Source organism: Pipistrellus kuhlii, unplaced genomic scaffold (assembly GCF_014108245.1).
Source record: "Pipistrellus kuhlii isolate mPipKuh1 unplaced genomic scaffold, mPipKuh1.p scaffold_m20_p_1, whole genome shotgun sequence".
NCBI classification, from domain to species: domain Eukaryota; kingdom Metazoa; phylum Chordata; class Mammalia; order Chiroptera; family Vespertilionidae; genus Pipistrellus; species Pipistrellus kuhlii.
This window is the reverse complement of record NW_023425404.1, coordinates 1,349,143-1,371,714: the sequence shown is the minus strand read 5'-3', so window position 1 is coordinate 1,371,714 and position 22,572 is coordinate 1,349,143. Positions and strand designations below refer to the sequence as shown.

The window sequence follows — 22,572 nt, the reverse complement described above, 5'->3', positions numbered from 1 at the left end:
GGCTATACACTGAGTGGCCAGATTATTATGCATTCAGAGATCATAATAATCTGGTCACTCAGTGTATAATGTCCTGCACTTTGATCCAAAATGAATATCTGGAAGTACATCAACAGCTGCGGCTTAGTCATGGGTGGTTAATGGCAAGTTCAATGTGAATCAGTGGTGTGACGAGACTTCCATAAAAATGAATATAGTCTTTGATTACATGAGTAGAAACGGAGGATCTAGAAAGGAGGAAGTGAGAGTTGCCCACTGTCAGACTGTACCTATTTCCAGCTCTCAGTGCTGAGCACAAACTGGAACACGCCCAGAAGAGGAACATGTCCGTAGACAGAGCTTGGGCATCTGTGTTCTAGAAAAGACTTAGGGAGGAAATTATTCTTGGTTTCAAACATATCAATGGTTGCCACATGCAAGAGGCTTTTAGTTTTGCACTTTTGTGGCTTTCCGTGGATCTGCAGGTAAGAGCTTTAGGAATTGGGATTTTGTCTCCATATGAGGACAATCAGAGGGTCTGAAGATGAAAGGACCGCCTGAGGCCAGGCGATGTGTTGGCTCATCCTGGCACCATTTAGCCTCATCCGGAACCTGGTAGAGAGGAGATGACAAATCTCATTCCTTCTCTTTTGAACTCTTGGGGAGCCAGTTACAGCTGATTCAGGAAAGGGAAAAATAAACGGCCAGCAAATGCATGGGGAAAATGTACCTTTGCCAATCCTTAAACAAAAATTCGAACAGCAACAGAGCACTCGTGTTTGCCTGCTAGCAAAAATTAAAGAGAAAAATAAATTCCTGCGCTGGTCAGGGTACCATGAAATAGGTGATTCCATGCATCACTGTTGGCATGGATACCTTTTGGAAAGCCTGAGTGCAAAGAGCTGTAACACTGATGATACTTTTGTTCCAATAGTCAGATAGGCTATTGAACCAGAAGAGGAGGTGTCAATATGCAAATGTCCACAGGATTGATGTTCGGCCTGGTATTACTAAAAACAAACAGAGAGAACCCGGGAACAATGGAGACAATGGAAAAGTAACTTCGGAAGAGGACAGGCCACCACTCAATGGAATGTTACATAACATTCACTGTCGCTATAGGAAATGCATAGGACACAAGGCTAAGTGTGTGTGAATGAGAGATTGCCAACCACAAAAGTCTATAGCTGTGATGACTACAATTCCATAAAAAGAAGAGAAATTCCCTCTTTTTATGTCCAGACCTGCGTCATGCTGGGAAGATCACTTCAATTTTGGGATTCAGTGGTCCCTACTGTCCCTTCCAGGTTTAGCGTGTGGATAGAATGACCCAATTTCATAAACTGTAACCCATGGGGATTAGGAATCAGCCACTGTCTTATTTTCAGATTCCCCCATCACACTGTACTTCTTCTACATGATAGATGTTTAGAAGCCAGTTTTGAAATGAGTGACAAATAAAAAGAAGTAGCATTCCTCGATCCCTCTCAATACCCGGCTGTAGGTTGCAGCGGGTTTAGCCACATGCTCCTTAAGCACTTGGTTATGGAGTGACATAAAACAGTTCCCCAGTCACTTGAGTACTTTATCCTCAAATCCCAGGAATGACCTCAAATCAAGGTATTCCTGCTAGTAGCATTATTTAAAGGCACTGTTCTAAGAAGGCTCATTCAGGCACACAAAACAAAGGGAAGAGATGACTATTTAATAAATGGATTTATTCACTTAAATTTGAGTTAAACAGAAACAACAACAGCCCTAACCAATTTGGCTCAGTGGATAGATCATTGGCCTGTGGACTCAAGGACCCCAGGTTTGATTCTGGTCAAGGGCATGTACCTTGGTTGTGGGCACATACCCAGTAGGGAGTGTGCAGAAGGCAGCTGATCGATGTTTCTCTCTCATCGATGTTCTATCCCTTTCCCTTTCTCTCTGTAAAAAATTAATCAAATATATTTTAAAACAACTTTTCTGTACCCCTGGTTTTGTATCCCAATGGGAAGAAAGTGGTCAGAACATGTATGTCTGTATATATGTAGGGCCACTAACTCCCAGGGCATCTGAGAAGCAGGGTGAGACCTGAGCTTTCAGCTCGTAAACAAAAGCCCTCTAGTCATGCCAGATTCCCTCTGAAACTGTGATCATTTGTTCAGAACTTTCTAAAAGAATGTTCTTGCATCAGGCAGAGCAGTCAAGAGGAGAAATTGGTCAGGGGTAGTGGCACTTTCACCTCCATCCATCCCACCAGCACAGCATCCACATGCACTTGAGGTACCTGCTGGGGGCAGGGCTCACCGCCCTGAGTAAATTCATGCAACTTTTAGAGACAGTGTTGTCTGCTCCTTTCAGAAAGCAATCCATTTAGAATCACCCAGGAAAAAATTTAAAAATACAGGGATCGATCACCTACCTCTAGATGATTTAAACTGTAGAGAACACTAAGATTATTTAAATATGCAAATGAGGCACCTCTCCAGCAAACAATTACATCTTCAAGGCAGAGTCCAGAGCTTGAGTTTGGCCGGAAGGAAACACAGGACTCCAGACACACAGCTCCCCACCTAATGCATCCCACAGGATTCCACGTGCTGGGACGAAAACCATGGCAGCTGATGAGCGTGAGCTTATTAGTACTTTTGATCCCCTCCGCCCCCTTTTTTTGCATTTATACCCAACTGTTTTTAATAAAATGAAGACACTGGTCATTGCTTCGTTTTCTTCTTTTCAGGGAAGAATTGAGTGTGACGTAAGGGAGGAGGCAGTGGCTGGCGTGCCTTTGGATGAGGGCAGAGGATCTGGTAGGGGAGGCACATGAATACACAGTGATTGAACAAGCACAGAAACAACTAGAGACACACTGAGTGCCGTCCTTTCTCATCAGTCACCTGGCAGAACCTGGAACTTATTGCCCAGCTCTTAGGAAGCTCTGCTCCGGAAAGGCTGGCCCCACCCGTTCTGGGCTGCCAGTTAGAGACCTAAACACATGCCTCCCAGGGCAACTCCAGGCTCCTCTCCCATCAGCTTTCCAGGCCCTTGAAGACTGGTCCAGTGTCACCATCACCCGGCAGTTCCTGGGAGGGGGCTGCCGCTGAATGAATGCTTCTTGAATTAAGCATGTGAACTGTCTCCTGAGGGTAGCGTTGGAATCATTCATGGAAAGTATCTGCAACAGCTAACACAACGGACTTGACCTTGGTGGCAGTGTTTTCTCTTGTCATGCAGTGTTAATTCAATTCTCTCTTTCTCACCTGTCTCCTTCCCCACGTAAGCTGCATTTCCCTCCCTTAAGGCTTTCCCTGCGGGTAACAAGCCAGGATCAGATTTTTGTTCCTTTCGGTGGGATGGTCAAGGTACCCAAGAGGTCAGATCAGAATTTTGGAGGTGTTCCATTTTGACTGAGTTCCCTTAGATGTATTTGATGGTCCTCTAACTGGTGTCTTTTGTCTAGCCACTGAGATTTTACAGGGGTGGTGAACGTCCAGCCCGCAGGCCATAGAAGGCCCACGGAACCATTGGGTCTGGCCTGCCAAAGCATTAGGGGTGTGTTAATCAAATGTTTGACCAAATATAGCAGGCTCAATTTTAAGCTGATGATTTTGTATGGCCTTCGAGTGATGTTATAAATATCCAAATGGCTCTTGGCAGAAAAAGGTTCCCCACCCCTGATCTAGGAGGACACACCACCCTTTTGAAGGTGGTTCCAACAGTGGAAATGGAAATGGAATGGGCAGGACTGCTGGCAGACACGGGGGGGGGGGGGTGTCTCTCCAGATGGCCACTGACCTCACGGTAACATCCCGACCACAGGAGCTCTGCCTGGCATCCTGGACACCAGCAAATGGGGCTGAGCAGATGGGTCGTGGCTAAGCCTGGCTCCCCTGGGGTTCCTGCAGATCCTCCGAGCACACTGGCACACAGAACGACCACAGCAGGAACCAGCGAAGCTCTGTGAGACATCTCTGTACCATCCTGCTGGGGACAGTGCCCTGTGACCTAGCACTTGACCCAGCCACTCCCCTTCCCCTTTGGCTCCTTGCTGGCTCTTGGTGTGCACGTTGGGCGGGGAGGGCATTTCAGTGGTGATGGAAAAGTCCTGGAAAGTGAGACTAAGGCTGAGGGTTTCTTGTGATGACTTTCCTAAGCCTTAGTCTCACTTTGGAGGGCTCGCCCTAACCGGTTTGGCTCATGGATAGAGCATCAGCCTGCAGACTAAAGGGCCCCAGGTTCGATTCCGGTCCAGGGCATGTACCTTGATTGCGGGCACATCCCCAGTAGGGAGTGTGTAGGAGGCAGCTGGTCGATGTTTCTCTCTCATTGATGTTTCTCTCTCATCGATGTTTCTAGCTCTTTATCCCTCTCCCTTCCTCTCTGTAAAAAAAGCACTAAAATATATATTTAAAAATGGAAGGCTCGATCTGGCCTGGTGGCTTGGTTCATTGGTGGGTCACACTGTGCAGTAGGAGATCGTGGGTTTGATTTTGGTCAGGGCATGTACAGGAGCAGCGGATGTCTGTCTGTCTCTCAATCTCAGGGGACAAATGAAGGGGGGGAAAAACCAGAGGTGGATCCATCTTACCCACAAGTTCCAGGCCCTGGATGGAAGGCCTGCTGCCCAGTAAGTCTACAGATGAGTGCTGGGATTCCTGGGATCCACAGAGGAGCCCAGGTTCTGGCTGCCTGCTTGTGTATTTTGGTGTGATTTCCCACCAAAGGGAAAGCATGCGTGAAGATGGGCACCACTAGTGCAGCTGAGACCCAAATGCCAGACTCAGAAAACACAGCGCCCCGCCCTCCCAGTGCAGGTGAGCAGCAGACACGCACTCGCTACCCAGCAGCACTTGCACGCTGAGATGCAGCGCCCACAACATCACGAGGCCGTTTCTCATCAATTGATGCAACTCAGTAATTTTTATTGCAACTGGAAGACAATACATCACAGAAACTTTATGGTAGGTCTGGGGAAAAGTGTTATTTACAATAAATGATGAAATAGTTTGTCTTTGGCAATATGATTACATATGAAGAATGCGAAACGCAAGGATGGATACCTCCAAAGCAACACCATCAGGTCCCTCAAGTTCAGCTGATTGAGCCTGCCTCCTCCCTGCTGCGGAACGCGGACGCAACGGTAATGCCACCTTCCTTCTCCTCTGCGGCTCTCCCTTCCTAGTCATGACATTGGCAGTTTCATACAGAAAATACAGAAGAGAAAATTGGCGTTTGAACACGTATGACTCTAACACATTAATTTGGCCATGTAGGTCTATTGGCCAGCAAAGGTCAGAAGGTCGACCCTAAGACTTGAGAGTAAACCTCTGGGTCTTCTGATTGCTTTATCACTGTTATTTTTTTCTGCAAAACAAAAACACATCTCAGAAGTGTTACAGAATCAAGAGTATATATATATATATATTTTTTTTTTTTTTTTGGGGGGGGGGGGGGGGGGGGGAAATGGTACAAGTGTAGAATACTTCCCAGACACACAGGGATACTGTCTCCTCCACAATGTCAGCATGGCAGTGAAAGTAGTGAGTGTGAACGACACGGCATGGAACTGGATACTGAACCGGCTATGAGTTTGGATGGCCTCAATGTACATTTGCAGGAGAAGCTGAATGTTTACAGAACTAAAATGGTGCTAAGTTTCATCTTAAAATAAAAAATAAAAAGGGGGGGGGGATGTCGGGGAACTCAGGGCACAGTCATGAAAGGATGAAATACAATGTCTAGGTTTGATAGGTTCGCCATATCGAAGTCGTCGAGAATCCAATATGGAATATTAATTATTTGCAAACGCAGGGAAGGCAGTTCTCCGCTTTTGCAAACGAAACACAGTGGGAAACACTGTTGTGTATATCCCCTATAAATACTCTTGATTTCAACGCTAACGAAACGAACAAGACGGGGACTTGGGAGCACATCACCGTTGGTCAGAAGTGCTCGTTTGCCTAGGTCTGACTTCAAAAGGATACAGCACCATACACACATTGGTTTCGGCTGTGGAAAGATGGATGGTTTTTTAAAAATCAGATTTTTCCCTCCTAATTTTTTTTTTTTTTTTTTTTTTTTTGGTCGGTGAAGCTAGCACTTGTTTGTAGAACTGTGGAAGAATGGCAAGGTCACACGCTTTATTTTTTTTTCTCCATGATAAAGCAACCGAGCTGATGAGTCTGTGCTTGATTCAAGGATGACCAGTAGGAGAGAAAGGAAACCAGGGTGGGCGGGTGCTCTCTCGAAGGGAGAGGGGCTGACAAGTGAATTTCACAAAGGTGGGTGGGTCTATACAGAACACTGAGTGCTGTGTGTAAATCCTCGTGAGACTCCGGAAACAGGAACACCACACAACGTATACACTTTGATTTACACATTCCGTTACAAAGGGAAAGAGAGAGGACACCATTACAACTGTGTAACTGCGTTAACTGCAATAGAAACCAAAGTCCCGAGTTTGGCAGGTAACTAAGAGAGGGTTATCCACGTTGGTTATATAGCAAAAAGTGTGGATGTATATTATATATAGTAGTATAAATAATAAAAAAGTATTATTTAAATTAGATCACAGTGCTGCATTATGTGCATAACAGTGTTTGATATAGTATTGGAGGGTCGGGACCTATGACACTAAGGATTTAACTGTCAACACTGGTAAGTCACAATTGGGGGGATGTGAGGGGGTGGGGACAACAACACAGAGTTCATATGTGTTCTTTTGGTGGCAAAAAAAAAAAAAAATCCTGAAGATGAAGAAAAAACACTTCTCTACAGAAACAGGAAACTAAATCGCAACATCTGGGCAGCTGTGATCCACCAGGAAGGACTCCCCACCTGAATCAAGTTTAAAGGGAAAGAGAAGTCACATGGAACCCATCCAGTCCCATAGGGAAGACCCTCCCGTGTAGGTCACTCGTCCGCAACTCTGCCTCCTTCTCCAAGAGCCCTCCTGCCAGAGGCTCCAGGCCTGCAGGCTGAGCAGTCCCGGGGTGTGCCAGGGAGGAGCCGGGCACAGGAGCCAACCAGGCGGCACCCACTCTGCAGAGCCCACAGCCACATGCTGCCCCTCAGGCAGGAACAATGCTCTTTTGCAGGATGCCCCCTGGAAGGAACAGCTGGGCCCAGGCCCAGTGCTTCTCCAAGGAAAACCAGTTCTTGGGAAAGGCCTCTGACACGCGCCTTCACACACACTCGGCAGCCGCAGCGGTCTCGGCCACGGCTGTCTCCAACCACCCTCTCCACGAGGGCCTGGGCCACCTTCAGGTAAGACAACTTGACCAAAGAACTCTCCAGATACCGACTCAAGGCGGGGGGAGGGGACATAGGAGCTTATGGTAGAGTATAAGGCTGGGGAAAAAAATCTATGACGTAGACAAAGCCTTTCCACAGAGTACTAGTAGGTAGAGATAAAAGACCACTGTTGTAGCATAAAAATAACTGTCTATGTGTATGTCATTTAAGGAAAAAGAGCGATGGCCTCTTTCTCTTAAATGTGTCCAAGGGCCAACAGCAAGTAACGGCAGATGCCTCGGTGCTGAAGTGTTCACTGCTTTCCCGAGCATCTGGAAATATTGCTATAGTTCCCCCCCCCCCCCCCCAAACCCCGTGAGTAGGTGAGATACTGGAATGAATGACACGTGAAAACGCCACGAAAGCCAAACCGCCGCACCACTCCTTGAATGGAGCCCGGGCGACAGGTTGGACGGATGGATACACAGGCTAGTGCGGAAGCTACAGGACACCGGACGTGTTGGAAGGAACTCCGAGACTAAAAGTGAAGGACACGCAAGCAAAATACTCTTTCACAAATAGGCTTGTGCTTAAATTCTCTGCTGCTCCGGGAGGAGGGGTGGGGAGGGGCGCTCCTGTCCCCCCCTCCCCCCCCCAATGGTGAGGGCGTGGACAGCTTCCTTCGGCAATGAACTCACTACAAACGGCCACATACACATTGATTATTCCCCCCCCACCTCCCCCAAAACAATCGAAAATACAAAGTTGAAACACAATTGAGCCATTGTTTTGGTTATGCATAATGCGTATGCCCCCCAAAACAGAAGGAAAATAGAAAAAAGTACCCTCACTAAAGTCTTCCCTGCAAGTCCCCCCGGCGGACCCCACGGAGGGGCCGAGGGAGCTCAGGAAAATAACACTTAGAAAGCTGCCCAATGAGGTATTTATGCAAAAAGAGTGGTTCTGGAGTTGAGAACGCACTTTTGTAATAAGAGAGTTATCTAATTCTCAAAAAGAGATCAGAAAAGTAAATCACACACATTGCATTTTATTATTTTCTAAAGGAGGCCTTTGCTCCTTTAGAAAAATGAAACGAGGGGAGACAGCCCACCGGGAGGGGGTTTGAATTGGAAGAACCCCCCCAATCCCTCACCAGAAACAGTCCTGAACCTGTATCTGCCTTGCTGGAGGGAAGTCTGCATTTTACCTGGGGGTGGTGGTGTTTCCTGGGCTTGATCATGTGACAACACAAATCCGTGTCCCTCAGGTTTCAGAGCTGTGCATGGCTTTTGGGGTGTCCAATGTTGGGTGAGATGCTACATCCTGACTCCCTCCTGACCCCTGACCGAAGATGCTGGAAGAGTTCAGGTTCAGACAACGAAGTTGACCTGGTGGACTTCGGGAGGCACACAGAGTTCCCTGCCCTTCACCCCATGGACAGAGGTCCTGGGCTCTGTTTTTTTAAAAATCAACATGACTCACTTCCATCCCTCTCCCTCCTATCCTGAGCCACAGGGAAGATCATATTCTCTGGAGGTTTCTCTTTGGGGCTCCCCAGTTGTGTCTAGGCAGAGAGAACCGGAGTCTCTGGGCTGCGGGGCATCGCCCTGTGGTCTATATGTCACTCCCACAATCTAGATGGGCTGACTTCCAGGCTGGTTCGTGTGCGGAGGTGGTCGAGACAGCCGGCCCCTCCTTTCCACGGTGACAGGCAGTCACAGGAACACGGCGGGGCCAGCCCTTCTGACACCTGTGTCGCTTCCCCCTTCGCATGACCCCTCACTCACACCCTCCTCTCGTAAGGCCCGTCAGCGGGCTTCCCTTCTCCTGGCGAATTTGCATAATTATCCACTGCCTCTTCCCTAGGACCAAATTGTGGTGGTGGTTTCCCCCAGCCAGCGTCCCCTCATTCTCTCGATCCTCTCATACACACTCGCTACAAAGAAGTTGGCCCTCAAATTATTGCGTCGTGATACACATGTCCGGACGGGAGAGGACCCTTTCCACAGAGAGGCAGAGGGGGGTCGGGGCTGAGGTGCAGACAAGGCAGGCCCTACCGGAACGCGAAGATAGTTTTATATTGCAGAGTTAGTTCCCCAACAGTCAGAATTTGTCCCTGAAGAAGGTTAAACCTTAAACACCTGCTTCAAAAAAAAAACAACAAACCAAAACAAAATAACTGGGGGGGAAAAAAAACCAAAAACAAAAGGAAAAAACAAAAGAAAAACCGAAAGAACCTCTAAGCCTAAGGGCTTCAACATGAGAGGCAGAGCCTTGTCTCTAGTTTCTATATTTATATGAAAATAATTCATGCTTCATGCTAAATACGTTATTTACCTTACAAGAACTTTATTTTCGAATAAAAAAAAGTTTTGTGTTTTTATGATTTTTTTTTTCCTCCTTTTTCTCTTAGAAGGAATCCATGCATCGTGGATCAGAAATTTCTGCTGGCTACAACGGGCTGACTGTGGAAATCACTGATTTTTGCAAAGGTGGACCCTGACGTTATTTGCAAACTCCATTTTGAGGGCAGTAGAGGAGTTTACTTTTGCCTTTTTGCCACATTTTTCTTTTTTTTTTTTTTTGTGTGTGTGTGTGTGTGTGTGTATCCATCAATGTGCCTTTCATCTTTCAAAAACAGACCGCCATACTAATGGCAGGCTCCATAGCTTTCTGCTTATTTGTTTTCGCTCGGATCAAATAGTTCTGACAGACAGAGAAAAGATTTGTACCATTATTTACTTCCTTGACAGCTATTGTAATTTCCTGGACTTGATTTTCACTTGGGCAGTTAAGAAAAACAGCCTGTTTGTGGCTTTTCTCTCACTCTCGTGTGTGTGTGTGTGTGTGTGTGTGTGTGTGTGTGCAGGGCCAACCCTTCAGGCTTATGGCTTGTGGAACATTCTCTGAATTGAAGATAGAACAGAATTCATTGATTAGGAACATCACTAAAAACTGACCCCATTTCCTTTCCTACGTCATTGACACCAGTGTCCGCGAATGGTCTGGTGTCCAGCGCGGGACACCTGGAGGCTTCAGGATGAAGGAGCACCGAGGCCCGGCGCCCCCGAATCCCCCGCCCCGCATGCTGAGTGGCAGCGCCCAGGGTTTCCTGGCACAGCAGGCTGCCTGGGGGGCGAGGGGCTCTTCCTTTCTCCCCGGGGACCTCCCGTGCATTCGCTCAGTGAACCCCACTGCGGGGAGCACATCCTGACCTGGGAAACCTAACGGTCGGGCCTGACCGATGGTGACTTTGCCTCGTAGGTGCCAGACACGGGCCTTCCGCCGCATCCTCCTCCTGGCACCCCTGCGGACCCAGCCCCGGCCTCGGGCCGGCGGGAGGAAGCAATGATATCAATTTTGGCTTTTTCGGTTTTGTCTTCAGATAATGAGAGGCGTTTGTAAAAACAGCTGAATGTCAATGAGTCTATGGCTTCAATCTCCTTTAAACATAAAATTCTCAAGGGTCCAAAACAAAGGAGGTGGGGGAGGGGGGGGCAACTTAGAGAAGAAAAGAAAGCAAAAAAAAAAAAAAAAAAAAAAAGAAAAAGAAAACCAAACCCAAAACAAAGAGAAAAAATAAAAATAAAAAAGAAATTGCTGATATTGCCACAAATCATTAGAAATCTCCTGACATGCTGAAACCAAATGGCCGTTCAGTTCAAAACAAATCAGTGACTTGTTTTTGTGGTGGTGGTTGGTTTTTTTTTCTGTTTTTTTAATTTTTCGTGGTCTCCTTCTGCTCTTTCTGCCCCTTTGCCGTCCGATTGGTGATGTTGTTCAAACAGGACCGGATCCCTGCCAAGTGCAGGAGCGACCCCGCCGCCTCCTTCATCTCCTCGTCATCGCTCTCGGGGGGCTTCTCGGTGCGTCTCTTTTTGAGGGGCAGCGAGTCGCTGGGGACCCGCCGGGCCTTGGCGAGGTGCTGGCGCTTCTTGTGCGGGGCGTCGGGGGGCGCCTCCCGGGGGCCATGCTTGTCCTCCTCGGCCTCGCTGTGGCCCCCGCGGGCCTGCGCGCCGCCCTCGCTGCCCTCCGGGGCCCCCTTGGCTGCCGCGGCGAGCTCGTCGTGGTCCTCGGCCGAGGAGGAGGACACCGAGTCGCTGGCGGGCGAGGTGCTCCGGGCGGCGGCCGCCTTGGCACTGCTGTAGTTGTGGTCCTCCTTGGGGTCCCCGCTGACCACCGGGGAGCCGCACGACGGCTCGCTCTCGGTCCGCGTCCTGCCGCTGCCCAGGCCGTTCCTGCGGGCGGGGACACGGGGGGGGGAGACAGAGAGGACACGGGTGAGACCGGGCGAGGGGGCCCCCCCCACCGCGGACCCCACCTCCCCGCTGCGCTCAGGCTGCAAGCCCCTGGAGGCGCAGGCTGGCCAGGCGCCACCGGCATGTTCGCTCAGTGTGTGCGGCTGATGCGCCCCAGCAACACCCTTCAGAGGCGGCAGCGATGGCAATGGGGTCTCCATCTGAAACCCCAAGGATGGAGCTGAGCTGGGCTTTGCAGACCAGCCAGCACGGAGGGGCAGACTGGGTACTTTCACGGAAAAATGCGCTGCTGCGTTAGGAAGACGGAAGGAAGCCGGTCTGCAGGGGACAAGAGGTGCCTGCCGTGTGGGGACCGTTATCTACCCGGGCTTCCCTCCCTCCCCCACTCATCCTGCAGATATTCGCTGAGCGCCCCCCACGAACGCATGGCCCTGGGAGGGTCCTGGGTGGGATCAGGTACAGACACCACCACACAGACGCCGAGAGGTGACAGTTAGACCACCGAGGAGGGCGCGCCCGCCAGGTGCCTGAGGATCTGCAAAGATGAAGCGGCATTGAACTCCAGAGCGGGTGTGAGCATCCTAACTGCACAGGTGCCACGAGGAGGACCTGACGTTCAGGGATTGAAGAGCCCCACAGCTCACAAGCAGCAGAGCCACGATCGAGCTCTTAGCTACCCCATCAGACCTGCTTCGCTCCCTTCTGATGCCCCCATGACTCAGTTCCCCGCCCTACATCCCCCTCAGAGCCCGATAGCACCCGCCACGCCTGATCATTTTATCGCCTCGTCATGTCTAGCAATGAGCAGACCTCCTCTGTGCTTCCTCAGCAGCCGAGTGGGAACAGAGACTGCACCCACCCCCCGGGGTCATGGGCCTGGGACGTGAGCGAATGCCACCAGGAGTCTGGACCAGCGCCTGCTGTCAGTGCCAGGGCTGTGGGGCCAAGTCCCAGTGAGGCCGCACACTCCTTGGGGTGGGCGCTGATCCTGTTTCCATGGCCACTGTGATACAATGGCACCTGGCCCAGCAGGTGCTTAGGAGGCTGGGTGATCAGAGAGGTGAGTCCTCGAGGGAGGGAAGGGCTACTTGGAGTGGAGGGGGCAGAGGAGGCCGCAAGCAAAAGGTCTGCGGCAGAGACGGCTTCTGAAGCCGCAGGCGAGGGCTGAAGGCTTGGGGCAGGGAGGAGCGGCTCTGTGTCTTGTAAGCTCATCCACCTGAGGATATATTTCTAGGCGATCTGGGCGACATGAGCCCACTTTTCCTTCCTGCAGAACCCCAAGTCCAGGTCCTCCACAGAGAGGAGTCCCCATGTCACCACGTGGTGACCTGCTCCAGGTCTCTGCTTCCCATTGCAGCGTAAGCTCCGTAAGGCAGGGCCCCATCACTGGCACCTCCCCAGGGGCGTGCGCTGTGTGTGCTGCAGAGTGAACACACAGCAGGGAGCAGGAAGTCTGGGAAGATGACTGGGGACTCCACCAACACGCCTTATCGGACACTCCCTAAGGATAAGGCCCTGGAAAGGCGCTGGGCTCAGGCCCACAGATGAGCTGTAAGCCCCGCCCCTTTCTCTCTTGCCAACGGGGAGGGGGGGGAGTCGTCCCCCCCCCCCCCCCCTGCTATGGGCTCAGCAAGACTCTGGTTGCAGCCCCAACAGAAGCTGAAAAGGAGGCCAGTCCCTCTGGCAAATGGTGTATAGCAGGGAGTGAGGTCAAAGGTCTTCCTCCCTTCGGTGCCCTCCTAAATTTAAGCTGGTGGGAACATGCACCAGGTGGTGGCACGCACCCGCCTAGCAATGCACACCAGCAGAATACACGAGGGCCAGGATTAGGACTCAGCCTCTGCTAGACGCCTCAAGACCTCATGACCAGCCTCACCAATCACAACGTGTGCATCTGCACAAGGACGTCCCAGCAGGTTCCAGAAGGAACCCAGGCTGTCCTTTTCTCTAGGATCCCAGATCCATGCGACCCTTCCCCTCCAAGTATTTATAGAAAGAACCTGGCTTGTAAGACAGACAGACAGACAGACAGACAGTCAGTCACCCAGCAAGTTTACATGTGACCTTCAGTGCGCCCCTCTGCCTCCCAGGGCCGGGTGACAAATGAAAAGTCCGATCTCCTGTGCTCTCAGTGGGCACAGGAGAATTCTGACTTGGCCTTCCCTCATGTCAGATTGCTTGCTGCTGCACCGAGCTTACCCCGAGCGGTGCCGTTTCCGTCTGTTCTGGCTCGGGAGCCGCATGGGGAAGCAGCACAAAGTAGGAGCAAAGAGGCCCGAGGGAAGAAATGCTTCAGGGGCTTGGCCGTCCACACGGCCCTGAGCTGTGGGGAATGGCGTCTGTGTATCTGCGTTCTGCAGACTTCCTGCTTCTGGCTGCCTTGGGGGACGTAAAAGTGGCCGGGAGAGGATGCCTGCGAGGTGCTACCACACAGGAAGCTCTGTTCATGTACCTAATTGCACAGGCAGCTATTAATAGGCAAATGAAAACAGAATCTCCCAGAATGGCTCTCTCGGTCTTTGATGTTTCAGGTAACTACTGTTGAATCTAAAAATTAATTCAGGAATGAGTCCGCCAAACTAAGCAAGAAATCAGTTTCGGGGTGAACTCAACTACACTTGGGTGGTGAACGGGGCTTTCTTCCAGGCTTTTAGAAAAGCCAATTCAATCCTTGCCTTTTAATAACATGGGGCTTCTGACTCACTTTACTACCTCACTAAAGCAGACTATGATACCTCCCTGAACATCTGTGGAGAGGGAGGGAATTGTGAGTGCAGAAGAGTAGGAAATAAGATAAGTGCTGCAAAAATCTAATTCTCAGAGAATCTGGGGGAAAGGCATATGGTGTTTATCATGCTTTTCCCTTCTCTTTGCACGGGTTTAAAAAGCAGGTTTTTAAAATGTTTTTATTGATTTTAGAGAGAATGGGAGGGAGAAGGAGTGAAATATTGATGTGAGGAACATCAATCACCTGCCTCCTGCACGCCCCCTACTGGGGATCAAGCTCACAACCTGGGCATATGCCCTGACGGAGAATCGGCCTGTGACCTCCTGGTTCATTGGTCCCTGCTCAACCACTAAGCCACGGCAGCCAGGCCTAGCTGAAGTTTTAAAAAGCAAATCCTCTCCTGGAGAAAGGACCCCAAAATTAGGTCACGAGGATTTCCACAGATTAAGTTCAAGCAGATATTGGAAAAGAAGCTCATAACCTAAAATCACCAAACAGGCCACCGGGAACATATAAATGTAAAGATGCTTGTAACCGGCCAGGGCATGAGAATGATGGGACCCTCGATGGGCTCCCAGGAGAGGTAACGGCCTGCACAGGCGGCCGGTGCGGATAAAGTCAGCCCAGCCCCAGCCCCAGCCCCAGCCCCAGCTCCAGAGGGGACCAGAGACAAGAGGAGCCTCCCTGAGGATTTTTAACCACAAGCCTGAAGCCTTGTGGGTATGAAGCCAGAGTTCTACTGTGTGGACCAGAGACCGCAAGCTAAATTTAGTTTCAAGTGCCCAACGGTGCCTACTGTTGGAAAACACACACATAAACCCTCCTTTCTGGAAGGACCCAACTTGAAACTCAGACCACAGAGAATTCCCACGGATAACATTTTAAGAAACATAGGTTCATAATCCAAAACCTATTAAACATAAAAGAAAGAAGCCACTGTAAGCAAGAGACAACAGGAACACACACACAAAACTACAGATTCTGAACTGTGAGTCTACAAATGTTGAAGTAACTATAACTAGGTAGAGAAGATAAAGATGCATAATGAAATAAAAGGGAAGGGACTGGAACACACTGGAAAGAAAGAATAGATGATTAAAGCCAGACAGACAGATTCTGGGAGGCATCAGGTAGTTTCTAAAGCTGAAAAATAGAATCCCTAAAATGAAAGAACTCCGTGGGAGCAAGAAGAGAAAAATTAGTGCATTAGAAGACGCGTCTGAAGACTATATATATATATATATATATATATATATATATATGTGAAATGCAGCATAGAGAGACAAAGGGATGAAAAATATGAAAGAGAACATGGACTATAATAAGCTACCCCTCTAACCTGGAGTTCTAGAGGGGGGGAAAAATGGAGAAGATCCAATATCTGAATAAAAAATGGCTGAGCATTTTCTATAGTTTGGATGAGGGTAGCAATCCTCAGATTCAGAAAGCTAACAAAACCCAGGGAGAATAAATAAAATGAAATCCATGTCTAGACACATCACAAACTGTACAGCATTAAAAAAGCCACAGAAGCAAAACATACACCTAATGAGGTATACAGTAACATGAAGCAGTGAAACAGGTAAAAGCAGAACATTACTTCCAAAGTGCGAGACAGAAAAAATAACCGTCAATCTAGAATGTGTGTCTGGTAACACTCTCTTCTAAGAATAAGGGCAAAAGAAATGTATTTTCAGGGTTTTAAGTGAATGCAGATACTCACTAGGGGAAGTTTTTAAAAAATGTATTTCAGGAAAAAGGAAAATGACCCCAAAAAAGGAGTTTTGAGATGCAATAAGAGAAGAAGCTAAGCAAAGAAAATGTAATTAAGTATTGACTGAACAGCACAATAAAACAAAAAGAAACTAAAACAGAACCAAGTATTGGTCAAATATAGCATTTTATCTGGAAGGTAGAGAACAGAAGTGAGAATATTCTAAGGGCCCTGTATTGATCAGGAGGCTAGAGATATTGATTAACTTTAAACATTTAAAAATATTCATGTCAAAAGTTCCAGGATCAACACTGAAAGAAGAGAAACAAAATGTACAACTTCCAAACCATTAGAAAGGGAAAGAAAAAGAGAAAGGAAACGAGGAGTGAGAGAATCCTGACCAATTTCTAGTAATGCTAGAAAGAAAAAAAGCATCTGGAAAAAAATGGGACAGAAATGCAGAATAAATAGGAGAGAAAAAACCAAATACGTCATTAAAAATTGGCTAAAAATCTTTGTTAAAAGGTAAAGATCATTAACACAAATTCACAGCCCCCCCAAAAGCCAACTGCTGTTTACAAGAGACAAACCTAACCCATACAAAGAAAGGTCAATGCAAATATGGAAAACACTGTATCGTGCCATGTTCCTATAGCTATATTAACATAATACAGGATTTTAAAGTTTAAAAAAATTGTTCTACACATAAACAGTCATTAAATATTCATAAAGGTTCACTTTACTAGGAAGATAAAACAGTTCTAAACATGAATACCTCCAATAAGGTAGCTTGAAAAGGTAAGCATCCCAAATTGAAAGAGTTACAAGGAGAAATAGTCAAATCCACAGCCGATTTTAAAACATTATTCTCTTTCCAATTGATTAGCTTCTCCCCCACTCATACATACAATTAGTACTAGGATACAGACGATTTGCTCTAATGAACATACGTAGAGCATGCACTAATAATGGAGAAGGCATATTCATTTTGAAGCACCCAGAACTTATAAAAACTGACCATCACTCCAAAAATTTCAAAGCAGCAGTATCTTACAGATCAATTCTCTGACCACAGTGCACGGTAGTGAGTGATCAATGTTAAAGAGGTAACTAAAAACCAAAAATGCCCACCTCTTCCTAGGTTTTTCAGTTGGGCGGTGAGTTCGTGAGTGTTTTATAATTACAAGAATAGTGTAATGTGAGCAGGTTCAGGGGCTATGATGCTGGTTAGCACTTCCAGAGGAAACACAAGTTCCACAATGCCAGTTCTGCCTCAGTGGTCAGCTCCAGGTTGGGGTTCGGGGCACAATTTTCTCCCATGAGCTGCATATGGTCCCCTAAGACCATATGAGATAATTGTGACTCCCTTTCTACATTAGATCACAGAACACACACACACACACACACACACACAAAATCATTCTAAGACTCTCCTCCATCCATTGTTTTGTACATGGCACAGCCCAGAATGACCAGGGGCTCTGAGCATTTTCAGATACAACAGAAAAAGCCAGCAGGACGCTTTAACCAATGCCATTGATTTAAAATACGAAAAGCAACCCTAGAATAATCAAATGTCACATGCTTAGATTTCTGGCCCAGAGGAGCTGAAAGCAGAGACAAGAAGCACAGACAAGGGGTTCAGTGAGAACTCAAGCGCATGCTCTGTCCTCCTGGTGCTTCTTTTCTCGTTGCCTTTAATCTCTTTCCCTTTAGTATTTCCTCCTCTCCCTCCCAGCACAAACTCAGCATAATCTAATCCTGAGGTTCAGACGTGGCTTCAAAGACCATGATTTCAGAAGACAAAAGCTGACAGATGTTTGATCTGTAAAAACACAACACAACAAAGGACCAGTGGCAAATTTTTCCATAAGCTGCATAGTCAGACCACATCCCATTTTAGTACCGAAGGCTACAGGCTTTCCACACCTTTTACAAACATCTTCTCAAGGGGAAGGACTAAGAGAGTTGCCTTGGTTTTCCTGACGACTGGACCTTAAATGTTAGTATTTTGTCTTATAACAGGACTATCAATTCCTGACTTGCTTCACGGTCCATGGAAATTGAAGTTTCAACTGAGGTCTAAGCGACTCAATTAAAATGAAGCACCTTAAATAGGTCTTCTAATTTTGTAACATGCTATGGTTTAGACTTGTGGTCCTGCCTGCTGCCATCATCCCTCAAGACTAATGGTTTCACCCCAAATGTGCAGTTCTGAAGGTAGCACCTGCCTTCTCCTGGAGTTTGGGGTTCTCAGAAAAGTGACCTGGGAAGGCATATGGAGGGCAGGCTAGATCAGTGTTTTTCAACCTTTTTTGGGCAAAGGCACACTTGTTTCATGAAAAAAATCACGAGGCACACCACCATTAGAAAATGTTAAAAAAATTTAACTCTGTGCCTATATTGACTATATATAAAGTAATTCTCTTGAATAGGAATCAAATAAACACAAAGAAAGCATTTTATAATTACTTTATTATGAAATATTAAGTAAACAAAATAGTGAAAAATTATAAAATTCTTGTCTTGTCTGCACCTACGGCACACCAGGCAACATCTCGCGGCACACTAGTGTGCCGCGGAACAGCGGTTGAAAAACGCTGGGCTAGATAAACCCATGAACCTCTCCACATTAATTTTACTCCCTCCCCAACAAACGTCCATACACTCATAATACTATGCTACCATCACCATCATCCATCTCCAGAACTTTTCATGGAAATTTCTAACTCTATACCCATTAAAACAATAACTCTGTTTCCCTCTCCTCCTCCCAGTCCCTGCCAACCACCATTCTACTTTCTATAATTCTGACTACTCACTATTTGCCTTGTTGTGACTGGCTTCACTCAATTTAATATCCTCAACGTACATCCATGTTGTGGCCTATGTTAGAACTTCCTTCCTAGAAGGTTAAATAATATTCCATGAGTGGATATACCACATTTTGCTTATCCATTCATCTGTTAATGGACACGGGGGTCGAATGTACACATTAGCCATTGTGGATAATGCTACTATGAACATGGATGTACAAACATCTCCTTATGACCCTGCTTTCAATTCTTTTGGGTGTGTACCCAGAAGTGGAATTGCTGGATCATGTGGCCATTCTATTTTCCACAGTGGCTGCACCATTTTCCATTCCCACCAATAGTGCATAAGGATTCCCTGTCAACACTTGTTATATATGTTGTTTTTTTGATAGGAACCCTGCTAATGGGGGTGAAATGGTATCTCCCTGGAGTTTTGGTTTGCATTTCCCTGGTGAACAGAGATGCTGAGCATCTCCTCATGTGCATGCTGCTTGCTGACCCTTTGTGCATCTTCTCTGGAGAAATGTCTATTCAAGTTCTTTGCCCATTTCTGAATCGGGCTGTTTTTCCACCTTATTTATCAAGCACCTGCATAACGCAAGCTCCGTGCCAGGCACATTAGTGTTAACCCTGAGGCAGGTGCTGATTCTGCCAGGCCCGCTTGCCCTAGGTCACAGGATATGAACCCAGGAAACTGGTTTCCCAAGCCCTCGTGTGCAATTTCTGGTCTTTGTTGTCCTATGAAGAACCCCACTCCCGTCAGGTGTCTCCAATTCCTCTGGCAAGCCCTGGACATGCCCAGATCCAGGGACTGTACCTGGGAGGCAGCCGAGAATGCTATTAATGGAAGGAATCTGGGGTTCCCGTCTCTCAAGAGGGCCAGAAACAGTTGCTCTAGGGCAGTAGCTGTTTCTTGCATTCAGTGCATTCTCTGTAAAGAAACCCCACCGGGAAAGCACCAGAAGACACAGGCATAAAACTTTAAGACGTGTGAGCAGTTATTTTGAGGATCATGTGTCTTGAGGACTCTACGCCCAGGCAGATTTAAAAACAAGCAGGATTCCAACGTGTACGGATGGGCCAATCTCTGAGGTTATTGAGTAAAAAGTCAACACTGTAAAGTCAATTACACTATTGACAGAAACTCTTACAAGGAGATTTCACATCATAATTATATGCAAGGGAACCCAGCAAATATAAGCTGTGTAATGACCAGCTAATAAAAGTAACACTTCATCTAAGTCAATAATGGTTTCGGAGTTAAGACAAACATGGCCTTTGCCACTCAGTGGAGGGGAAAAAAAATCCCTGAAAGATAAATATTTTCACTTAAGGAGAATTCTCTTAGAGTCACACAGAAGAGCTGTCACATGAAGCAGGAGGGGGGAAACCGGTCTTTAGTGAGTGCAAACGACTCCCTGGTCTCCCTCCAGCCGCAGCTGGGCTGACAGGGACAGTGGCCCACGACCCGAGCAAACATCTGCGCCCCCCGACACCCACATCTGGTCACTGCCACGTGATGTGGCAGAGAACATCTGCTGTTGTTTTACTCCCGTTTAGCTGTTTTCCTTTTTTTGAAAAAAAAAAAAATATATACTCTATTGATTTTTGAGAGGAAAGGAAAACGATAGAGGGTTAGAAACATCGACGAGAGAGAAACACCGATCAGCTGCCTCCTGCACACCTCCCACTGGGAATGTGCCCGCTACCAAGGTACATGCCCTTGACCAGAATTGAATCAGGGACCCTTCAGTCCGCAGGCCGACGCTCTACCCACTGAGCCAAACTGGTTTCAGCTAGCTGTTTTCCTTTCAACCTCAGCCGAGTCTGGTTCTATGGAGACATGGCCAAACCAAAACGAAATTTAAATTATAACGAATGTGAAAGAACAAAACAGAAGATTTTCTCCCTCACACACTTTTTCTTTTTAAAGAATAGTTTACTGAGTTTCTGTAGAGAGAAGGGTTAGAGGGAGAGAGAAACATCAATGTGAGAATGCACGGCTGCCTCCTGTGCCCTCCTACTGGGGATCAAGCCCACAACACGGGCTTCTGCCCTGACGGGAATTGAACTAGCAATCTGGTGGCATCAGGAGAGAATGATACTGCAACCAACTGAGCCACCTGGGCTAGGACTCCCCCAAACCCTTCTTAATGAGTTTTACCCAGACACCGATTCTGCAAATATCTACGTATATTTATGTGTGTGTTTTCTCCCAAAGCATCTCAGTGCTTATTTGCCAGGCATTGGGGACATAAAGAGAGCAAGGGTCCTTGATCTTACAGAGCTTGCAATACATCTCTGCCCAGTTTATCTTAAAACTGGGGTAGGATGATGGTTTTCTTTAACTAGTTACCTCCATGGCAATGGAAACTTGTCCAGTTTCTGCAAATTGTGGTTGGATACCGAAACGATTCTGCTCTAAACTCCTATGAGTTCAGGAAGGGCACTCTTAGACCATGGTGCTCTGGTTGTGGGCAGGCTTTGAGGAAGCTATTGTCACTCAGCCCAAAGCCACCCTTCTGCAGCGCTTCCTGCAGAGGGGCCAGGGCTGGGCTGTGGCAGCCACATTTCTGCTGTACCACCTGCTCCATATGAGGCCTGTTCAAGAGGGGGTGCCACAGAGACACCGGGACGGGGTGGAGGAAGAAGAGAGATCCCCTCCCAGTGCGCTTGGTGTTCCTCTACCATCCCAACGCTTCTTCATCTCTAATTCCTGTAGTGGGCACCGTGTTCAGAAAGGGCTTGTGAAGGGATCATGTCCTGTGTGTGGAGGTTGCGGGAAATCTACACGGAGGACACAGCTTGAATAAGATGGGCAAAACCTGGACACCTCTGGGGAACAAATCTGGCTCCAGGAGACGGGAGGACGGGGTGGGTGCTGGGTGATGTGGTGGGAGACCTGGAAGGTTCTGCCGATGGCTGGTGGTGGCTGGGTGGAGGGAGTGGGCAGGGAGGCAGCAGAGCCAATCGGAGCAGACAGCCATGCTGGCGCAGACATCCACAGCCAGGCCTGCCAGCCGGGATCTCGAACCAACTGCTCACCATTTCCCTCCACCCACCTTACCCTGCTTTCTTAGAATAAAAACTCCCACTCAATTGTTCTGTCTTCATCTCATCTGCACGGAGACCAGGGTCTGACCGGCCGTGAAGGGGGAGGCTGGCGTTTGGACTGGGGTCACTGGGAGTCACTTTAAGTTACTTTTTAAAACACCCAAACCGGGTTTGTTGTCTTCGCTACTTTGGGGCTGTTTCTCTCCATCCCACCGAGTGGCCCCGCAGGACCCACGATGCCGTTCCCACGCCCCAGGCAGGCTCTGCCCAGCCAGCGCCCCTTACCTCACAGCGGCCGTCATCCCGATGGGCGTGATTGGCAATGGCCGGACCCCGGGGAACAGCCCTCGGCTCAGAACCCGCGCTCCGTTCTGTATCACTCCTGGCGGAACTGCAAGGGCGACAAGAAGACACCACAGGTGAGGTCAACTGTGCAGATTTCATTCCGAGTCAAAAGTTTTGGATGGGGAGACAGAGAGAGAGAGAGATATTAGTTAAGAGCATAGAGAGCAAGCAGAGGCCAAGAAAAAAGCACAGACACCAAGATAGTGTGCGACAGAAAGACAGCACGCCTCAAGAAAAGACTTGTCAGCCAGGTGAGACCAGCAGCTTATGGCCAAATCACTGATGCCTTGTGAGGAGAGGCGGTTCGGAGAGTGGGCTTCAGGCATTATTCCCTTGCATTTACTAAATACAGGCTTTCACTCTAGCCAGGCCCTAACAAGGTCTCAGGACACGGAATGCAGGTGCCCAACAAGAGCCTCTCACCCTGCTCAGAGGCCAAGAACACCTTCCTGTCCT

The 22,572-nt window shown here is 48.1% G+C and overlaps 1 protein-coding gene across 7 annotated transcripts in view; it reads right to left on the bottom strand.

The window, feature by feature from the left end:
• Positions 1-9,061: 9,061 nt before the first annotated feature.
• The window catches only part of FOXN3 (forkhead box N3), a 346,858-nt gene continuing 333,347 nt past the window's right edge, over positions 9,062-22,572 (bottom strand). For 5 of the 7 annotated variants that reach the window (XM_045573555.1, XM_045573490.1, XM_045573597.1 and 2 more), the window contains 2 exons: positions 22,057-22,162; positions 9,062-11,438 (listed from right to left, as the gene is read on the bottom strand). In XM_045573555.1, the coding sequence (XP_045429511.1) occupies positions 10,919-11,438; positions 22,057-22,162 (626 nt within the window). In that variant the 3' untranslated portion in view covers positions 9,062-10,918. The remainder of the gene's footprint in view (positions 11,439-22,056; positions 22,163-22,572) is intronic. The other 2 variants (XM_036429153.2, XM_045573537.1) reach the window with 2 other exon arrangements.